At 34.0% G+C, this 18,906-nt stretch overlaps 6 protein-coding genes across 8 annotated transcripts; 5 read left to right on the top strand and 1 right to left on the bottom strand.

The window, feature by feature from the left end:
- On the top strand, positions 7-686 carry LOC104703748 (mitochondrial import inner membrane translocase subunit TIM13-like). The gene is made up of 2 exons (XM_010419822.1): positions 7-117; positions 324-686. The coding sequence occupies exons 1-2, from the start codon at positions 7-9 to the stop codon at positions 471-473; spliced, it is 261 nt and encodes an 86-aa protein (XP_010418124.1). The 3' UTR covers positions 474-686.
- LOC109125692 (protein RALF-like 9) lies at positions 2,125-2,703 on the top strand. Its single transcript, XM_019228091.1, has one exon. The coding sequence runs from the start codon at positions 2,223-2,225 to the stop codon at positions 2,463-2,465; it is 243 nt and encodes an 80-aa protein (XP_019083636.1). The 5' UTR covers positions 2,125-2,222; the 3' UTR covers positions 2,466-2,703.
- On the top strand, positions 4,122-4,751 carry LOC109125691 (protein RALF-like 9). The gene has a single exon (XM_019228090.1). The coding sequence runs from the start codon at positions 4,243-4,245 to the stop codon at positions 4,498-4,500; it is 258 nt and encodes an 85-aa protein (XP_019083635.1). The 5' UTR covers positions 4,122-4,242; the 3' UTR covers positions 4,501-4,751.
- Positions 8,363-12,075, top strand: LOC104703747 (MLO-like protein 6). Of its 3 annotated transcripts, none has more exons than XM_019228089.1 (14): positions 8,363-8,678; positions 8,922-8,979; positions 9,093-9,361; positions 9,474-9,590; positions 9,680-9,740; positions 9,826-9,989; positions 10,091-10,185; positions 10,276-10,325; positions 10,423-10,463; positions 10,548-10,721; positions 10,819-10,892; positions 10,990-11,019; positions 11,115-11,175; positions 11,489-12,075. In XM_019228089.1, the coding sequence occupies exons 1-14, from the start codon at positions 8,553-8,555 to the stop codon at positions 11,960-11,962; spliced, it is 1,794 nt and encodes a 597-aa protein (XP_019083634.1). In that variant the 5' UTR covers positions 8,363-8,552; the 3' UTR covers positions 11,963-12,075. The 3 variants fall into 3 exon arrangements, with proteins under 3 accessions (XP_019083634.1, XP_019083633.1, XP_010418123.1); XM_019228088.1 differs by having other exon boundaries at positions 10,819-10,854; positions 10,952-11,019; positions 11,305-11,580; XM_010419821.2 differs by having other exon boundaries at positions 8,366-8,678; positions 10,819-10,854; positions 10,952-11,019.
- On the top strand, positions 13,301-14,413 carry LOC104705160 (UPF0496 protein At3g57100-like). Its single transcript, XM_010421138.1, has one exon. The coding sequence runs from the start codon at positions 13,301-13,303 to the stop codon at positions 14,411-14,413; it is 1,113 nt and encodes a 370-aa protein (XP_010419440.1).
- LOC104714475 (photosystem I chlorophyll a/b-binding protein 3-1, chloroplastic) lies at positions 16,078-17,311 on the bottom strand. The gene is made up of 3 exons (XM_010419820.2): positions 17,052-17,311; positions 16,905-16,966; positions 16,078-16,818 (listed from the first exon to the last, which is right to left on the bottom strand). Exons 1-3 carry the CDS (start codon positions 17,193-17,195, stop codon positions 16,203-16,205), a joined length of 822 nt encoding a protein of 273 aa, XP_010418122.1. The 5' UTR covers positions 17,196-17,311; the 3' UTR covers positions 16,078-16,202.

The raw sequence follows: 18,906 nt of genomic DNA, 5'->3' as shown, positions 1-18,906 counted from the left end.
AAAAGGATGGATTCGTACTCTGCGCCGCCGATGGGAGGTGTTTCGCCATCGCCTGAAGCAATGATGGAACAGGTCAAGACACAACTCGCTCAAGCTTACGCCGAAGAGTTCATCGAGGTCAGTCTCCTTTTTCTTCTCTAATCTTCGAAATCCTCAACCAATTTGAGGGTTTTTTGTTTTCTTTTGATGAGTACACAAAAGTTGAGATTTTTTCCGACCAAACTCGTCTGATCTTTGAATTATCAGACAAAAGTTGTTGTTGTTGTTGTAATTTAAAGTTTGGGGTCTTTTGTTGTTTTGTTGTTTGTGGTTGTGTGTTACAGACTCTGAGAGGAAAATGTTTCGAAAAGTGTATAACGAAGCCAGGATCAAGCCTAGGAGGGAGTGAGAGTAGCTGTGTTTCTAGATGCGTTGATCGTTACATTGAAGCTACTGGAATCATAAGTCGATCTCTTTTCTCCAAACAACACTGATGATCAAAATTTACAATCTCTTCTTTTCTTATGATTTTATTTATATAAAAAAACCAAAATGTTTTATTCAAGATTAGAAAGACAGCAAAATTTACATTGGTTTAATAGTTGAGAGAGATTTTGCAACTATCAACTTGTCTTTTATTCGAGAATGGTTTCTGTGTTGTTGTTAAGTTGTTAATTAAAAAAACATGTTTCAGTGACTTGGGGTCATGTTGTGTCTCTTCTCTGTGTATGCTTAGTAGTAGTAGTAGCATCGGAATCTATAAACTCTTTTGGAATGTTGTTTGGATGGTGTATACTTAAGTTTGATGTTATTGTTCCATTTTGCTTAGAGAGGTTATAAGCTCAAGTTTAGGATCCAGATATAAAATCTGTGTTAATTTTTCTTTGGTGTTTGAGTTTTGTGGTAATAACCTTAGTGAAAACGTTTCTATGAATAGTATGATCCTTACGTCTCTTGCTTTGTGCCTACAAACATTTTGTAACAATGTACAAAATCATAACCTCACTAGACATTGATGCTGATCCTGTTTTTGACTTGGTTGTTTTGGCACACATGTATGAGTTTTTGATTAGTATCTAGCCCTTGGTATATAATCCAAAACCGAAAAAACTGATTTGGATCGGTTTCAGTTTTTCTGTTAAAACCGATCGGTTTTTACATGGAATTGTGATTCGGTTTTCAGTTTTTAACCGATCGAACCGCAATCTGATCGGTTATCTGCTACACCGAAGACACAATTAATTTCTATACATTTGGATTTAGATTGTATTATTTAATAGTATCCATCCAATTACAATTAGATAACCGAACACAATTAATAGTATCCATCCAATCACCATCTTTAAATCTCTCTCTTTGGACTTAATTAAACATGTTCATAAGTAACATGATTAGCGTAGCTGTGTGTGGTTTATCTAAGATCACTTTGTGGACTTACTGTTTCAATAATGGTTATGACGACACGAGTGTCTTCGAGAGAGAGACCACATATATGCGCTCTTACTGGGCATTGTTAGGTCTCGCATCGACTACAGCTTAAAAACCTAACAACAGCAAATTCGTTGCAGAAAGGGGTCGAATATATAGCTTTATGTAGCGAGATTGACTGAGATGGAGTCACAACATGAAAGATAGATAGATAACCAAGTTTATTTTCTTTTTTTGATTACTAGTATCTCCCAAATTTCATTATACAGTATCTTTGCAACATCATGATACTAGTGGGTTGATTTACATCACAACTGATTCAATAAAATTACGAGGAAGAAGCAAACCAATGAAAACTTCATTACCACAATCCAAGTCAATAGACCGTATTATTACATTTTAGCTTCTGCTAAAAAAAAGATAATATTCGAGTTCCAGAATGGTAAATTTGATTACGGTTTTTTAGCCGTAATTAAACCTTCGATCTTTGAGGGTAAGAAACTAATTATAGTCACTGCCAGAGATAGCATTTTGGATTATTTTAAGGAGTCTTAATTTTAAGGAAGAGTTATTAAAAAAATTACTAAAAACTATGTGGTAACAAATCATCGTCCAAAAATAGCAACATTTGAAATCCATCTCTTCTCTACTATAAAAACCACCAACAAGCGTTTCTTCATAATCCAACAGAGCCAATTCCAAATACAATTAAATAGATAAATAAAATAAAATTGAGCTCCTAATCGGGGTTTCTTTAATAAATTATTTATTTATTTAATATATTTGGAAAACAACAAAATAATACTTAAAATAATATGGGGATGTCTAAAAGTGTCAAGGTTATTCTATCTCTCGCCCTTGTAGTGTTCTTAGCTCTTGCAGCAACCACGACCGAGGCAAAATACATAGACTATGGCGACATGAATCGTGGAGATCATGCTAGAAACTGTGACAAAGCGCGCCCTGAATCCTGCAAGAAGGTAGAAGCTAATCCTTATAAGAGAGGATGCGAATTGGCCACACGTTGCCGTCGCAATCCAGGTGGTGCACAAAACTGAATCAACCAACCAATCCAAGAGCATACAGTATACTAGTTTCCTATCAATTATATATATGTTGACAGGCTTCTGATTTGGAGTACCACTCTTGGCTATCTGTAAAACACATATTACATCCTAATATTCATTTGTTAATGAGATTCTTTTATTGCTCATTTTTGGCTTTGTGATAGATTGTAACCAGATAATGTTATGATCAATCATATCATATATAAAATATATTTCAGTTATTATTCGATAGATAAACAATCTTTCGAGCTATTTTCACTTTCTTATGTTTTTAATTCAGTTTGATATATGCTTTTTGACACAATAACATGTCAAGAATTAAGGGAAAATATGCAACACTTTCATTCATCCCTAGCTAGGATAGATTTCAACAAAGAAAAGCGAAAACTAAAACACAATCTATATATGTTTTAGGCTCACTTAGAAACATAGATTCTCATACAAATTAAATACGAACTCTTAAGTTGAATATATTGAAAACTAGTGGCATTGAAAATGGTTTAAACCGCTCCCTAAAATGGTTTCAAAAATTAAATACGATACTCTGTTTTTTTTTTTCAAAGATCAACTCTGTTTTCTTAGACCGTTACATTACGCAAAATAATCAATTATGCAGACACTGTAGATAGATTAGATAGTATATTAGACGATTACTTGTATTCAGCTTAGTCGACATTTTCAAAACTATTTTATACATATATTACTTATGATGACATATTTTAAATATAAGATTAAACTGTAAAAGCAACATAAAGTAAGTGTATAATTAACTAGATCCTTTAAAAAATATGAAAATGTTGCCATGTTAAAAAAAAAAAAAAAAACGATTATGATTGCTCTTTTTTTTTATATATATATATATATAAAGAAAAAACGATAACCTAAAAGAAATTTAGTTCTTATATTATATTAAACAACTAAATATTGCATTTTTGTGATATTTCAACAAAGGAGGATTTATACTACATTTTGTGAAGGGAGATTTTCAAAAATACCTCTTTTCCTATGTCACTTTTTAAAAATACCTTTTCATGTTGGTCATTTTCAAAAATACCATTTTTCTATGAATAAAATTACTAAATTCTAAACCCTAAACTCCAAATGTTAAATTCTAACCCTTCAAAACTATATCCGAAATGTAAAATGAGAACCCAAATCTAAAAAAAATTCTAAAAATTAATTTAACATATTGAAATTATGTAAAAGAGGGTAAAAATGAAAATGTTAGAAAAATATGATATTTTTGAAAAGAGGTATTCCAAAAAGGGTATTTTTAACAAATTCTCTTTTGTGAAAGCTATTTTCAACAAAAGAGGATTTAAATATACTTCAAAAAATAGATTTTCTAAAGACATATCTGTCAATTCAAATAATCCGTAAAATAGAAAATAAAAAAAAAAACTCCCTATTGTTTCATATATAGGTAGTTATTGTATGTATTTAATTTTAATTCTAGAAAACTATTTTTTGTTTTTCAGTTTTTAAATAGACGGTATTAACTAACGTCAAGATAAATATTATATGGAACACATTCATTTACTAAAAATCTTTGTGGTTACTAATCATCATCTAAATATAACCAACTTTGGAATCCTTCTGTTTACTACTATATAAACACCAATTACCGCTTGTTCATAACCACAGAGCCAATTTCCGATACAATCAAATATATATTTAAGTAACATAAAAGTGAACTCCTAATCGGAGTTTACTTTTGTTATTTATTTATATATTTGTTTGTGAGGAAATAAAATAAAACAAAGGTAATATGGGGATGTCTAAAAGTGTCATGGTCATTGTATCTCTCGTTCTCGTAGTGTTCTTGGCTCTTGCAGCCACCAAGACTGAGGCAGCAGTAAGAAAATACATAGATTATGGTGTTTTTAAAAATGATGAAATAAATTGTGACAAAGCGCACAAAGCTAACTGCAAGAAGAAGGAAGTAAAAAATCCTTACACGAGAGGATGCCAAAAGAGCCATCGTTGCCGCCCCGAAGAGCTCTCCGATCCAGATCCAAAGCTGTGAATCAACCAACCCGAGAGCATATATAATATAACATCAAATTTGTTTCCCTAATCATAAAGAATGTTCTGACAGGCTTCTGATTGGTTAGTGGTTATCTATCTTTATATATACACATGACATCCTCATATTACCCTTGTTAACTGCAATTATTTGCAGTCTATTTTCTTGGTTCTGTAATTAATTGTAACTCAGATGATGTTATAATTAATCACTTATATTATATCTAACAAATATATTTTTCCGCTTACTTACGTACATGCATCTGAGCGAGTTCTAATTATTTTTATTCAGCTTATTTATTATCTATTCAGTTTGTTTGAAACATGTCAATAAGTTTCTATTTGAAAAATGGAGTTATTCATTCTTAAGATGAAAAACTATTCTCTAGTTCTGATGCACGCTGATCAAGGCTAGTAGCACGCATCCGATTAGATAGGTGTAGTGATATTCTCAATACCTTCTCGGTTAGAAGTGAATCAGAATGTGATGCATACTATCATATATGATATAACATTGCTGGTATTTTGGCACGGTGCCGTGTGCTCGTTCGTTCCGTATGTACTTGATTTTAAAATTTGATTGATATGTTAAAGCGGAAAGAGATGGCTTGGAGAGTCTCTTTTGCTTTCTTTTGAGCTTCAGAACATATTGTAATATTGTATGCATCAAGCACCAACCTCTTTGTACTAAAGTTCCCACGAAAAGCTTTTAAGCATTACCTTATCTGTTACGAAACAAACAAAAAAAGGTAAGTTAGTTCATAATTTCAACAAAGATAGGAACTAGTGTTAATTAGTATATATAAAACGAATTTCTTAACATATAAACAAAATTAACAAGTAACAAGCACATGTTTTAGTTACAATTGAGCATGTTTTAATTTCAAGGAAGAAATATTGTATGCAGCAAATTTCTTCGAAGCACGTTAATTTAAGTTGCGATAGTTCTGTTAATTTATCATATGGCTACTCTTGTAATTTATAAGAATGACAATGAGATCACAGGGACTAGTGAGATTAAACCTGTTAGAGTTGTGTACGTAAGGTAAGTAATTAAGACCGGGTAATACACATATTGAATTATTGCTATTCGTCACTAATAAATGTTATATATTTATATCATTTAGAATAGACATATATATTGTCGTTTGCATAACGATATTCTTGACTAGATTAGTATTCATTATAAACGTTAATACATGAAATTTAGATGTGCCAACATATAGTACCATGTGCATTGTTATATCAATATTGTTTTTCGTGTGCTATATAATGCAACTATTTGTTGTAGAGAGTCGACATTGCATTGAAAAAACTATAATGCTATAACATAGATTTACATGACATGTTATGACTAGGGTTTGCCAAAATGTATAAGATACTTGGTTTGATTAGTTATATGTCCAAAACCATATTGAATTTTGCTACCTAAAAAGAAAAATCCATATTTAATTTTAGTTTTTTTTATAGCAAAAAGTTCTGTATTTGAATATATGAAAATGGTTGATAGATAGATGTGAATGCAGATACTAGTACGGCAAAAATATAATTTGGGTTTGGATTATGTGCACTCGATCGATTTGATATAATTTCTGAATTTCATGATTTCTCATATTATATATCAGTATTTTGTGTTTCTGTTTTGCTATATGTGAAAATAAATCACAACATTAATCAAATTCAATATTTTTTTGTTTAAATTAAAATTGTGAAATTAGCGTTTGAGTTGGGTAAGGATCCCTTGTAGTCTTGTACACAAAATGGGTTGTTCTCATCATCTTTATTCTGAGAACCTTCGCATTAGCACAAAGATTCGCTTCAATCAAAATACTCCAAAAATTTGTTAAAATACATGTTCAATTGTTCATATGTTACTAGTTTTTTTTATACGTGTTATGATATTAAAATAATATAAAGTAGCCATTCAAGTAGAGCCGGTATCTTTTTTTTTTTTCATAGAAGTTATATGATACACCAATTACAAAATGTTTCCCATTATTTACAAACTTCACTACTATTTACCATATGTATAATAAATCCAAAAACTTAGCTAAGTTTGTAAATAATGGTAAACTTAGCACAGTTTTCTCATAGATATTTTACCTCTTTTTATATTAAAGTTGCCTGAAATGTAGTAATAAAAAATACTGGTTCTTAATCATGTGAAGAGTGATGACTTTTTCATAGCTTTAGAAGTAGTTAACTACCTCATATAATTCCTGTAAATAAACTAATTAATTTCCCAAATGATATTCGTAAGCTAAACCTTCACCAGATGCATTACCAAAATAGTCAAATAACAATATGTAATCCATCTCGATGTAGCTATCGATCTCTTTAAGAGACCCAACCAATATTCAACAATTTTGTTTTTATTTTCATATGTTTATTTAATCACCTCGACTTTTTTTGGCATCGATCACATCTGCATATATTAGTTAGCACGACCGTTATTATGACATTATGTAAAATTATTAATCTGAATACATATATTTTTGAAGTCCTTTTGCAAATACATATGTTTTAAAATATTTTTGAAAACAATTTTTGTGTGGAGCTTGCGGCTCAGTCAAATAAAAACAAATTTAAAAACTAAGGGGGTGATTGACAAAACGACACTAAAATTAAAATATATGTTAGGCTTTTAGCCAATCATATAAATTAGCGGAATGAAAAAAATATTTCTACCAAAAAATTAGACACCAGGCTAAACGAATTTTTGTATTGAACTGACAACAGATTTACTATTAATTTTTGCAAACATTATAAACGTTATTAAAATTGCTTTTTACCTATGATAATTGATAAGACTTGTATTGTATCTTCTTGGACTTAATATCGTTGACGTACGATCGATCTTGACAAAGCTGGCAGTTCATTGCTTTTCGTATTTATAACAAGAAAAGATATGTGGGATCCGAAACTGGATATATATGTAGGATTCGCTTTACTGTAACTATATCAACCAATATTTAAAAAAAAAAAATATAATTTTCAGATTCTCAGAAAATAATTTCTGTAAATTATAATGTGATCAATGCAAAGAGATTTTTACGTTTAGAATAACAGACTTTCTTTGAATGTAAAAATATTTATCATTTCCAGTTTTTTTTTTTTTTTAAATCTGCTAATTATAATGTGAATGCAATGAGATTTTTACGTTTAGAATAATAGACGTTCTTTGAATGTAAAAGTATTTATCATTTTCAGATTTTCAAAAAATAAATTTCTGTAAATTATAATGTGAATGTAAAGAGCTTTTTTTGCGTTTAGAATAATAGACTTTCTTTGATTTTGGAAACCTAGTCTCAAGTCTCAAACTATCTTCCGACCTAGTCATTTTTTGTTTTTTACTTCCGAGTTTTGACCATTAAAAATATCACTAAAACAACAGGAAACGTCCCATGGTTGTTCACTGGTCCCCAAAAAAAAAATACTCGTAGCTTTTAAGTTTAACGACTCAGATTCGAACGTGTCTATCCAATTGGCCTTTGGAGCTCATGCATCCGTAAAAAAATTGGAATGTAACTTTGCTGGTTTTGTAGGTTGTTAATTGGTATGTTTTTGAAAAAAATTCGTTTTTTCTGTAACTGTCTGTAAAAAATTCGAGAATAGGGATATAACAACTTACTTAGCGTCCATATAGAAGAAAACTTATACCATTATACGTAAACAACTAATTAAACGTTGATGTAACAAAGAAAGAACATTAAATATGCTTTTTCGAAACAAAAAAAGAAACATTAAATATTAATTTTTTAAAAAAATCACAAAAATACATAACAGTACACACAGCATGTTTTTTAGAAGAAAAAAAAAATCATCATTATATATTAATAGGTTTCAAAGTTCTTGACTTTGAAGATTGAACTTTTCAAGCTATGCCTACTCTCCGGTCGGCTTCTTTCATCTTCGTCTCCGTGTGTTTATATAAAGACACGCATACGTGTTTTGATGATTGCAAAAATCAACTTCTTTATCTTTTTTTTCATATTCTTTTTTTATTTATTATTTAAAAAAAGCTCTTTGCTTGGAATTATTCTGTGAGCTTTAATGGCGGATGATCCAGTGAAAGAAAAAACATTAGAGGAAACTTCTACATGGGCCGTCGCTGTGGTTTGCTTCGTTTTGCTTCTGATTTCGATCGTAATCGAGAAACTTATTCATAAAATTGGATCTGTACGCCTCTTACCAACTTCTTCTCCTTGATTCTCTGTTTCTTGCTCTGTTTCTGTGTTTGTTTAGTTCTTCTTCATCGTCTCAAAACTTGATGCCACAGATTATAAAGTAATTTATGTCTACAGACTGCTAAAACCCAAAAGGGTTTATTACAAGTTTTTATATTTGTGTCGGTTTCATAGTTTGCTCTGTTTCTGATTACTAAACCAAATCCATGCTCTGTTTTGACACTTCTTCCGACAGTGGTTTAAGAACAAGAACAAAAAAGCTTTATATGAAGCCCTTGAAAAAGTGAAAGCAGGTAAATTTATTTTTAATTTTAAACTATATTGTAAAAAAAAAAAATTCATTTTTTAATCTTCTTTTAAGTTTTGGTTAGTTAAACATCAATTAAATGTTGTTGTTTTTTTGTAGAGCTTATGCTGATGGGATTCATATCACTACTGCTTACTATTGGACAAGGCTACATCTCAAATATTTGCATCCCAAAGAACATCGCAGCGTCCATGCACCCTTGTAGTCCATCCGAAGAGGCGAGAAAGTACGGTAAGAAAGATGTCCCAAAGGTGGAAGACGGAGAAAACGACGATGAAAACTCGCGTCGAAAGCTTCTCCAATTAGTCGACTCTTTCATTCCTCGAAGGAGTTTGGCTACTAAAGGTTATGATAAGTGTGCAGAGAAGGTAACAACTCTTAATTCTTTTTAGAAATCTTTCTTTGTAAGTAAAAGCCACTAACGTAGACTGCTTTTTCTTTTTTGACAGTCTGAGTTCTCTAATGTTTCCTTTTTTACAGGGAAAAGTCGCTTTTGTATCGGCTTATGGCATGCACCAGCTTCATATATTCATCTTTGTACTTGCGGTGTGTCATGTGATCTACTGTATTGTTACTTATGCTTTGGGAAAGACCAAGGTAAAATTTTTTTTACGTCAATCCTCATTGTGGCCACACCAGTTGAGATATCGCTTCGTTTCGCTAAAAGATTGAAACTTTTATCGTAGATGAGAAGGTGGAAGAGATGGGAAGAGGAGACGAAGACAATCGAGTATCAGTATTCGCACGGTAACTTATATAAACTTAGAATGACAAATCGATAAATTTGAAACTGAGTGTGAAGTTTGAACGAGGAATTTTTCGCATAATGTAGATCCCGAGAGGTTTAGGTTCGCGAGGGATACATCTTTCGGGCGTAGACATCTAAATTTCTGGAGCAGAACAACTATTACGCTGTGGATTGTATGTTTTTTCAGACAGTTCTTTAGATCTGTAACCAAAGTTGATTACTTAACACTTAGACATGGTTTCATCATGGTAAGTATCAATCTTTTGATCTTAAAACGTTTCCATTGGGTTTAAAAACTAACCTCTCAAGACAAAGATCATAATGCTTCTTCTTCTTTCATCTATTTCAGGCTCATTTGGCTCCTGGGAGTGATGCAAGATTCGATTTCCGCAAGTATATTCAGAGATCATTAGAGGAAGACTTCAAAACCATCGTCGAGATCAAGTATGGAACTAACAACGATTAATACAAACTCCATCAGTTCACTAACTAATTAACGATTAATCTGATGTTTCAATTGCTTTATATTTTCAGTCCTGTGATCTGGTTCGTCGCCGTGCTATTCCTCTTGACCAACACAAACGGTACACTCATTTTCAAAACCTCACTCCATCAATATCTCTTTAAAAGCCTTCAACAGTCCAAAACTAATATATTTCCTCTGCTTTTTCATACGAACAGGATTGAATTCTTACCTCTGGTTACCGTTCATTCCCTTCGTCGTAAGCAACAAACAAAAACCTTTAAAAGAAACCTATTTCCTTTGCTTCTGTTGTAACAAGAATGAATGTACAAACAAACTGCAGGTGATTCTTGTTGTTGGGACAAAACTTCAAGTGATAATAACAAAACTGGGACTAAGAATCCAAGAGAAAGGTGACGTAGTGAAAGGCACACCACTTGTTCAGCCTGGTGATCATTTCTTCTGGTTCGGTCGCCCACGTTTCATTCTCTTCCTCATTCACTTAGTTCTCTTCACGGTAAACATTAATCTTACTTTCTGATTCTTCTCCTTACAACAACAACGCAAAAAAAAAATGTCTGAAAATAACCATACCTTATCATCACCATTTGCAGAACGCGTTTCAACTAGCTTTCTTTGTCTGGAGTACGGTAAGCAAGCAGCTCTGCATTATCCACGAACTTAACACGTAATATACCAATTCAATCAATCATTTCATCCAAAAAAACTATTTGCTTATCTATTCAGTATGAATTCAAACTCAAGAACTGTTTCCATGAAAGCAGTGTAGATGTCATCATCAGAATCTCAATCGGGTAAGTAAAAAAAAACATATAGCTTTAAAACCAAATCTGAGACACCATCCCTTGAAAAGGTAACAAAGTCCCCAACCTTGATCTTGATCTTGCAGACTTATTGTCCAGATTCTTTGCAGCTACGTTACTCTTCCTCTTTACGCTCTAGTCACTCAGGTAAAAACACACACATACACATAAAGATTCTAACTTTCAATTTCAAAGATAACAAACACACACACACAACACATAAAAATTGTAACTTTGCAATTTCTAAATCTTTGAATTTGATGAACTTTGGTGAAGATGGGTTCAAAGATGACACACACACATAAAGATACTAACTTTCAATTTCAAAATCTGATCTTTTTTGAATTTGATGAACTTTTGCGAAGATGGGTTCAAAGATGACACACACAAACACATAAAAATCGTAACTTTGCAATGTCAAAATCTGATATTTTCTTGAATTTGATGAATCTTTGTGAAGATGGGTTCAAAGATGAAACCAACAGTGTTCAACGAGAGAATAGCAACAGCGTTAAAAAGTTGGCATCACACAGCAAAGAAACAGATGAAACATGGAAGGAGTTCAGAATCAACCACACCTTTCTCTAGCAGACCAACAACACCAACGCATGGTTCTTCTCCGATTCATCTCCTCCGCAACGTCCCTCACAAACGAAGCAGAAGCTTCGACGACGGCTTCGCGAACTCCATGTCTCCGAGAAGGAACTCCGATTTCGATTCGTGGGATCCTGAGTCTCAATCTCCACACCACGAAACTGCTGAGGCTTCGACGAATTCAGTTTCGAATCATCGTTCTAGGTTTGGAGAAGAAGATTCTGAGAAAAAGCTTGTTGCTTCTTCATCTATTGAACTACCTCCTGGACCTGGTCACATACGAACACAGCAGCATGAGATTAGTAATATAAGCTTACGGGATTTTTCGTTTAAGCGATGAAATTAAAATTGAATTATTGTTATTATTAGTGATTGGCTAATTATGTTTTATGTAAACAGTTCCTTGTACATCTTCATCATTATACAACTCTATACATATTGTTGTTGTTACAATTCTTTGAGAGTTTGTGAAGGATGTGATAGTGGATATAAATAAAGCATGCAAGGTGTTTGATAAAATGCTTGAATGAGACTTGGTTTGTCGAAGCATAGCGGTTTTTGGGTGTAGACTAGTGGATAGAATTAGACATGGTTTGTAGAATGTGTGAGGAGAATCTGAAGCCTGGTTTCGCCAAATCATTGTTTCTGTTTTTTCTTTTGTCTTTGATTAGGGATCTTTGAGAGTTTGATTAGGATCTCTTGTTGTAAGTAAGTGCACTCAAAATGTAGTTCTAGGAAAATTGCTAGATAACTCTTTGATGGAATGTTGTTATTAATGGGGTTTGGTTATTATTGATGGGGTATCTCTGAATACCAGATACGTAGTTGTTGTTGTATTGGGGTCAGACTATAAAATGAAAGTCTGAAACTAATAGGTCAAATGGTTAATCTTAATCGGGTCAAAGGTTGGAATTCTTTGTTGCTAACATCGATCCTTTTTCTTCATATCCAAAAATAAAATTATACCTATGGCTCGAAATTTACAAATAAAAAAATTATGATTGAATGAAAGGCCTTAGATTATTTTTTATATTAAAAATATTTAGAGTTAATCATTTATATATTTTTGTTAAATTTCTTTTTTTGTTGGAAAATAAAAAGATTAACAAAATAAGAATAAGAACATCAATTTTATATATTCCATATATTGTTTTCCAAAATTTACATTTCTTGTTTTTTTTTTTTTTATATATATTGGTTTTCCTTTTTATTAATATATTTGTATAGAAAATAATATAATTTTAAAATGTTAATTAATAAAATTGTAAAATTGTCGATTCCTTATTGATTGTTTAAAATTATATGTAAACAGTTTTTTAGGAGTTTCTACTTTTATTTTAGTATAATTTACAATTACTTAAAAATTGACCGTTACATCAACATAAATATATTTCCTTTTCTTTCTTGGTTTATACAACGGTCGAAGCATAAAAAAAAGAGAAAATATTTAATACTTGGCAAAAAAGAAAGGAAATATTTATTCGAAAAAAATGAAAAATGCTTAAAATTAGAAACCTGAAAAAAATGGAAAATTCTTTCGTATATATAAAACACGATGGATGACCAACATTTATATATTCATTCTTCTTTGTTCATTTGAAAAGTGTGAATCTTACTCTGCTCTAAATTCTTTGTGAACTTTCTCTAAGACTTTGTTTCTTTTTTGCTTTACTAAAGTATGAAGATTAGATTTTGCAAATCATTCTTGTCACGTATTCTCAGGCGTCGTCAACCTATATCCACTGTTTATCCCACTCCCACCATGTCTTTTCTATCACCACCACTTACTACTACTACTACTTCCACCATTGGCGCCAACACTACAACTAGGGGAATGCTCCGATCTCGATCAGAAGATAACATAAAGAAACTTGGGGACTGTATGGACAACATGGACGAAGACGTTTCAAAATTATTCGTTGAGTTTCAACAAACCGATCTACGTGAAGATCCGGAGTTGTTCCGTCTTCTCAACAAATACTTCAGCACTAGCAAATCTGTTTCTCATCTCTGCGAGTCTCTCAAGACATGCTTAGAGAGAGCAGAGAAGAAGGATTATAACTTGATTGATGAAGCTCTAAGTAATTTTCATGAAGAACAATTGAGTTATAGGGGACTAATGGAAGCAAGTTTCAGAAAAACATTCAGTGATCTGAGGAACTTCAACGACTTTGATGACCACAACTTGGATTATTGTGAGTTTCTCAGCAAATTACAGAGCTGTCACGAAGAGCTGGCGAAGATGATTGTGGAACTAGAGAAGACGATGAAAAGAATTGATAAAAAGTTGAGACGTGTGAGAGGTCGAAGAGCTATAGGAGCTATTGTTACTGCCGCTTTATTAGCTCCTGTAATCGTTGCTATATTCATTAGCAAGACAGTGGCGGGGGGTTTTGGATTAGTTCCATTGGAGGCGTTGAGTTCGTTTGTAGCTTCGAGGTGGAAGAGATCAACCGAAGCTTTGAAACTACAAAAGACCGCGATGAGCTCGATGGAAAGAGGAACAACGGTTGCTCTTAAAGAAGTAGAGAAGATTACTAAACTGGTGAGTCGACTTGAAAGTGTTGAGAAATCGATTCGAGTAGCGACCGAGTTCGCTGTTAAGAAACGGGATTCGATGGCTGTCGCTATGAGAGAGGTGGAGGAGGAACGGAAGAGTTTGAAGTTAACTTTCTTGGAGCTTGATAGAGAGACCGGACAGTGCGACGGTTTTGCTCAGTTTGGACGTACGGTGGCTTTGGAGAAAATGACTGAGTTTTTGTCTCGTGGCCAGAAGAGCTCGACGAAATAGTTGATTGTTTTGTTTCTTACTTTTCTTAATTTGTAGTTACTAGTTAGTAATGATACTGTATGTCGAGTCTGTTGTTTACCTCGTCTACAAGTAACCAATATGCTTAAAACTTAAAACAATGAAAATTTGCATTCTGCTAAAAACATGAAACAATCGTTCATCAGTCATATAATAGAAAGGAAACACAAAAAAAAGAAAACGCAAATATTCAAAACAAAATGAAAACATCCGCACATAAAGCCGTTCAAGCGTAATATCATGAGAGTAGTCAATTCATCAAACAACAGCAGAAACAGCAGCGGCATAGAGCAAAGAACCAGAATAGTGGACACTAAGCACATCATCAAACAACTCAACCTTCCTCCAAATCTCATCTCCATCGCGCTTTTCAAGACTAATCTCAGCACACCAAGTCGTATTAATCTGCTGATAGTGCAGACACTCTTCCCATAAAACCGCTATCTTTCCACCAAGATCAACCATTTTGCAATACTCACGGTCACGTAAACCAGGTAACGTCCCTTCAACGCCTTTCAATTCCTTCCATAATTCTACCAGTGTATCACCGGAGTTACTTGTGTCGCTCTGAGAGATAGTGACAAAACCCGATCACCGGAAACACTCTGTTCTAGACCGAACGTTCCCGTTGAAAAGTTCCGTCAGCTTCCTCTAAATGCCGAATGGGTTGAATCACTCAATCTACAGCCCTAAAACTGTAATATATGTGTACTCTTATCGCTTGTGGTTTATGCACTGGAAAAGTTCGATGAAATGCCTGAATGAGAGTTACGGTTCCAAAGAGTTGGGGTGATGTTTCTGTTAGGTGTTTGGCTCTTGTGAATGCCTCCAGGGAGTTGATAGAAGGGCTTCAGGAATTGAGTTTTGAGGCTCCAGCGAACTCATGTGCTTGTTATGGTGTATGTGCATATGTGGACCTATTCGGTTGTGTGTGACGCAAGTTCCCCCAAAATGTAAATATTTTGAAGGGTTTATACCAAAATATACTGAGGAGTTGAAAAGAGGAAACTGGACTGGTGGTTGTGTAAGGCGTAACCCAACTACATTGTCATTTATCAGAAAAACTCTACTGGCAAAGATGCAAAAACATCTTCCGTACTGTGGAACCAGGATGTAATGGACGCAGTGCAATTTTCTGCAGGAGGAGAACTTCTTTTCAGTCGTCTTGCACAATATGCACTAAGACTAGGTACAGCTTAAATAACACCAAAGAGCTTCTTTGTCATTTACAAATCTTCAACTCCATTGGTACTGTTATTTTCTGTAGCAGTATGATAATGTTTTAAAATTTGTCGCTTCATAAATTTCAGGTGTTATAAGTTCAAGAAAACCATTGCTGCTGGTATTGTGAGCCTTTCTCTATCTGTTCTACTGGGTTCTGCTGTGTTTGGTTTCATGAGATTCTGAGTAAAACATAATGGTAACACACTTATGACCTTATTATTCATTTCTTTGCTATAACGTAACAAGTACTAGATGTTACGCACTAAATCGAATTCTAATTCAAATTTCAGCATCTATATATGTTTTAAGCATCAGAAGTACATAATTCCACAACAGTGTTATAATATCCTAACCAGTTTGCTTAATTCTTGCAAATACCAACCATTAATCCTAAAAAGTTTTTCTTTTGGCCATTGACACTGTCACTTCATACAAAACACGAATATGTTTACATAGGGTGTTACAATACGAAGAAGCCAATGGTAGCAAGAGACAGGAAGATTTTAAGATACAAGAGACATACAACACACAAAGGATGATGATCACCTCAGTGGAACTTGAGGCTGGTCAAGACGTTGTTGTTGACGGGATCCGCCAAGTGATCAAGCAGGTTCTGGTAAGGCCCCACTCCGGTCACTAGTCCTTGGATAAAGTAACCGAGGATGGCGAGCATAGCTAGTCTACCGTTCTTGACCTCCTTGAGTTTCAACTCCTTCATTGACTTCTCATCTTTCCCAAACCCAAGAGGGTTGAAGAAAGGTCCACCGGGGTAAGATGGGTCACCTGAACCAGCCAAACCCTTCTCTAACCCCAAGAAGTACTGTTTCCCCATAGATCCTGGGTTGTACCAGTCCTGTAGCCTCCGGTGCTCAGCAAATCCCATCAGAGCCATCTCGAGAACAAAGAGTGTGTAATTGTCTGCCCAGTAGTTGTATGTCCCTGCAGGTGGAATCACACCCGTTTGGAACCAGGGAAGAGCAGTCTCTGCTGGAATCAGACCGGCCTTTCCTAGAATCTCAGGAGCAATAGCTCCAGCTGCACCCAACATGGCGAACCGTCCGTTGATGATCTCTCCGTACGCTAGCCATCTCGGCTCAATGAATCCTCCGGTACCCTCTGGGTCTGAAAGACCAAGTGGGTCGAATCCATAGTCACCAGGTAAGCTGCAAGAATCAAAACATCCCCAGTTTTAAACATCGATCCTGAAGTTCGTAAACAAACCATATACAACAGTTTCTTTAAGAATTACCTGCCATCCAAGTAAGTGAGACTCTGCGATGATGCAAACCACAATGGTCTGTTTGCTCCTTGCTGAGAAACCAAGAACACACAGAATCAGGATCAGATTATTCAATGCATAGAGAGAGATCTGTGAAGAGTAGAGACTGTCATGTACCTTGACAGGTGGAGTTGAAGCAGCCTTAACAACAAAGGAGCTCTTCTTCTGTGAGGCAGAGGCAGCTGGTTTGGAGCCAAAGATCTGTCTAGCAGTCTGAACAGAGGAGGTAAGTGAAGAAGACACAAGTGCTTGTGCTGCCATTTTTTTTCTCTGTTCCTCAACGCTTCTCTTCTGTCACCAAGAGATGATGATGATGGTTCAGTTATGGTCTGAGGCAGGAGCTATTATTGTTAGGGTAGAAGAAACAAAGGTTTGAGTACCTGTGGCTTTGAAATAGCACAACTGGTTTTGCTCAGATTAGATTAGTATCTGCTTCACCAACTATATCTGTCCACGTGGCAATATAAGTTGGATAAGAGATTATGTTGTTGTGTTTTTTGCTTATCCGCCACACGAACAAAAAAATCTTTACATAGAATCCTATTGGATACAAAAAATATTGAGTTATTGGAAAAACTGGAATGGATATGTATTATTACTGTGGTAAAAATATCAAATTAGCTAACGTTAGGAACCTAAGAGCAAGTTTATTGGGGGTTCGGGGAGTTCTTAATTTTTTTATGAATTAATTGTGTACTATTTGGAATATAAAAACCCATGATCTGTTAGATAAATTTTTCTCTTTTATTGGTAGATTCTTATTTTAGGTCTCTTATTTTTGAAAATATTGTTTTTAAAAATTTTAAAATTTTAAATAGAATAGAAGTGGAATAAATGTGTAAACATTTAAGATTTTATAAAATTAAAAAATATTACATTTTAATTAATTTTCAAACATACAAAAATAGAATTATATTTTCTGTTTCTGAAAACTTTGAAAACAGAGGTTCATCATCTGTTTTGTTAAAGATTTGTAAATGAGAAACATAGGCAACTAAGATGGAGCACATATATTACACAAAATGGTGAGAAAACGTTACAGCAACATTGACAATGTTTATAGAAAACCACGAATTGACAATGGTTTAGCAATATTTGGGATTTCTTGACTATTGTTGTGAAGAAAGAAATAAGTAAATTTTGGTGGAGAGATGTATGGGCAGCCATTTATGTTTTTTGACTACTCTCATTTTTTGTTTTCTCTAACTTATACAAATGAGAATATGCAAACTTGATAACATAATAAGCCCAATAAAACCAACAACTACATGTTTCCTCTTCTTTACAAGCAAAGAGTTTAAAAGAGTTACTGACAAAAGAAGATCATTAGAGTAGAGTATTAAGAGAAGACACTAATTAGGCTGGGGACGAGGGAGACGTTGCATCCAACAAGGGAGAACATACTGGGAAAAGAGGAGATGGTTAGGACCATAAACTGGTATTGCTGTTAAAACTCAAGATGTAACCACCCATACACTTGTTGTTATTGTCTGCAGTTTCCTCCTGAAGCCTAAACGCATGTGTCCTCAAGTTAAACAAGATCAGCATATTGTTGCTCCTGCTCCACAAGTAGATGATCTCAGAGTTCAAAGGATGCATCACCACCGGAAAATAATCGATACCTAACTCGATCAAAGACGCCAAGCTGACTTCCCAAAAGAGCTGCCACTGATGATTTGGTTGAGATAGACAGGTCACAGCTTCCTGAAGAAAGAGCATGTTGCCTGAGGATGATAAATCAATCAGATAGCATCAACACAACTATATATATATATATAGAAACTGAGATTTAATTACTTATCTTGCTCAACGAAGACAAAAGACTGAGATTGGAGACCACCAGAGTAATTAAGAGAGTGAGGAGCAGAAGGAGGAACCGAAAGAGATGAAGAATAATTCATAAATCTCCCTCCGCCGCCACTACCAACTCCACCACCACAACTTCCTCCTCCTCCACCACCACCACCAAGCG

This window comes from Camelina sativa, chromosome 7, assembly GCF_000633955.1.
Source record: "Camelina sativa cultivar DH55 chromosome 7, Cs, whole genome shotgun sequence".
Taxonomy (NCBI): Eukaryota; Viridiplantae; Streptophyta; class Magnoliopsida; order Brassicales; family Brassicaceae; genus Camelina; species Camelina sativa.
The sequence above is the reverse complement of the archived record's forward strand: the minus strand, read 5'-3'. Positions and strand labels throughout refer to the sequence as shown.

What these genes read in the sequence shown, in the direction of transcription:
- LOC104703748 (XM_010419822.1), top strand. Translation starts at nt 7, where the DNA reads ATGGATTCGTACTCTGCGCCGCCGATGGGAGGTGTTTCGCCATCGCCT. An exon ending in ACGCCGAAGAGTTCATCGAG is followed by an intron (nt 118 to 323) that starts GTCAGTCTCCTT and finishes TGTGTGTTACAG; the next exon opens with ACTCTGAGAGGAAAATGTTT.
- LOC109125692 (XM_019228091.1), top strand. Translation starts at nt 2,223, where the DNA reads ATGGGGATGTCTAAAAGTGTCAAGGTTATTCTATCTCTCGCCCTTGTA.
- LOC109125691 (XM_019228090.1), top strand. Translation starts at nt 4,243, where the DNA reads ATGGGGATGTCTAAAAGTGTCATGGTCATTGTATCTCTCGTTCTCGTA.
- LOC104703747 (XM_019228089.1), top strand. Translation starts at nt 8,553, where the DNA reads ATGGCGGATGATCCAGTGAAAGAAAAAACATTAGAGGAAACTTCTACA. An exon ending in CCTTGAAAAAGTGAAAGCAG is followed by an intron (nt 8,980 to 9,092) that starts GTAAATTTATTT and finishes GTTTTTTTGTAG; the next exon opens with AGCTTATGCTGATGGGATTC. An exon ending in ATGATAAGTGTGCAGAGAAG is followed by an intron (nt 9,362 to 9,473) that starts GTAACAACTCTT and finishes CCTTTTTTACAG; the next exon opens with GGAAAAGTCGCTTTTGTATC.
- LOC104705160 (XM_010421138.1), top strand. Translation starts at nt 13,301, where the DNA reads ATGAAGATTAGATTTTGCAAATCATTCTTGTCACGTATTCTCAGGCGT.
- LOC104714475 (XM_010419820.2), bottom strand. Translation starts at nt 17,195, where the DNA reads ATGGCAGCACAAGCACTTGTGTCTTCTTCACTTACCTCCTCTGTTCAG. An exon ending in CTTCAACTCCACCTGTCAAG is followed by an intron (nt 16,967 to 17,051) that starts GTACATGACAGT and finishes TTGGTTTCTCAG; the next exon opens with CAAGGAGCAAACAGACCATT. An exon ending in CTCACTTACTTGGATGGCAG is followed by an intron (nt 16,819 to 16,904) that starts GTAATTCTTAAA and finishes TGATTCTTGCAG; the next exon opens with CTTACCTGGTGACTATGGAT.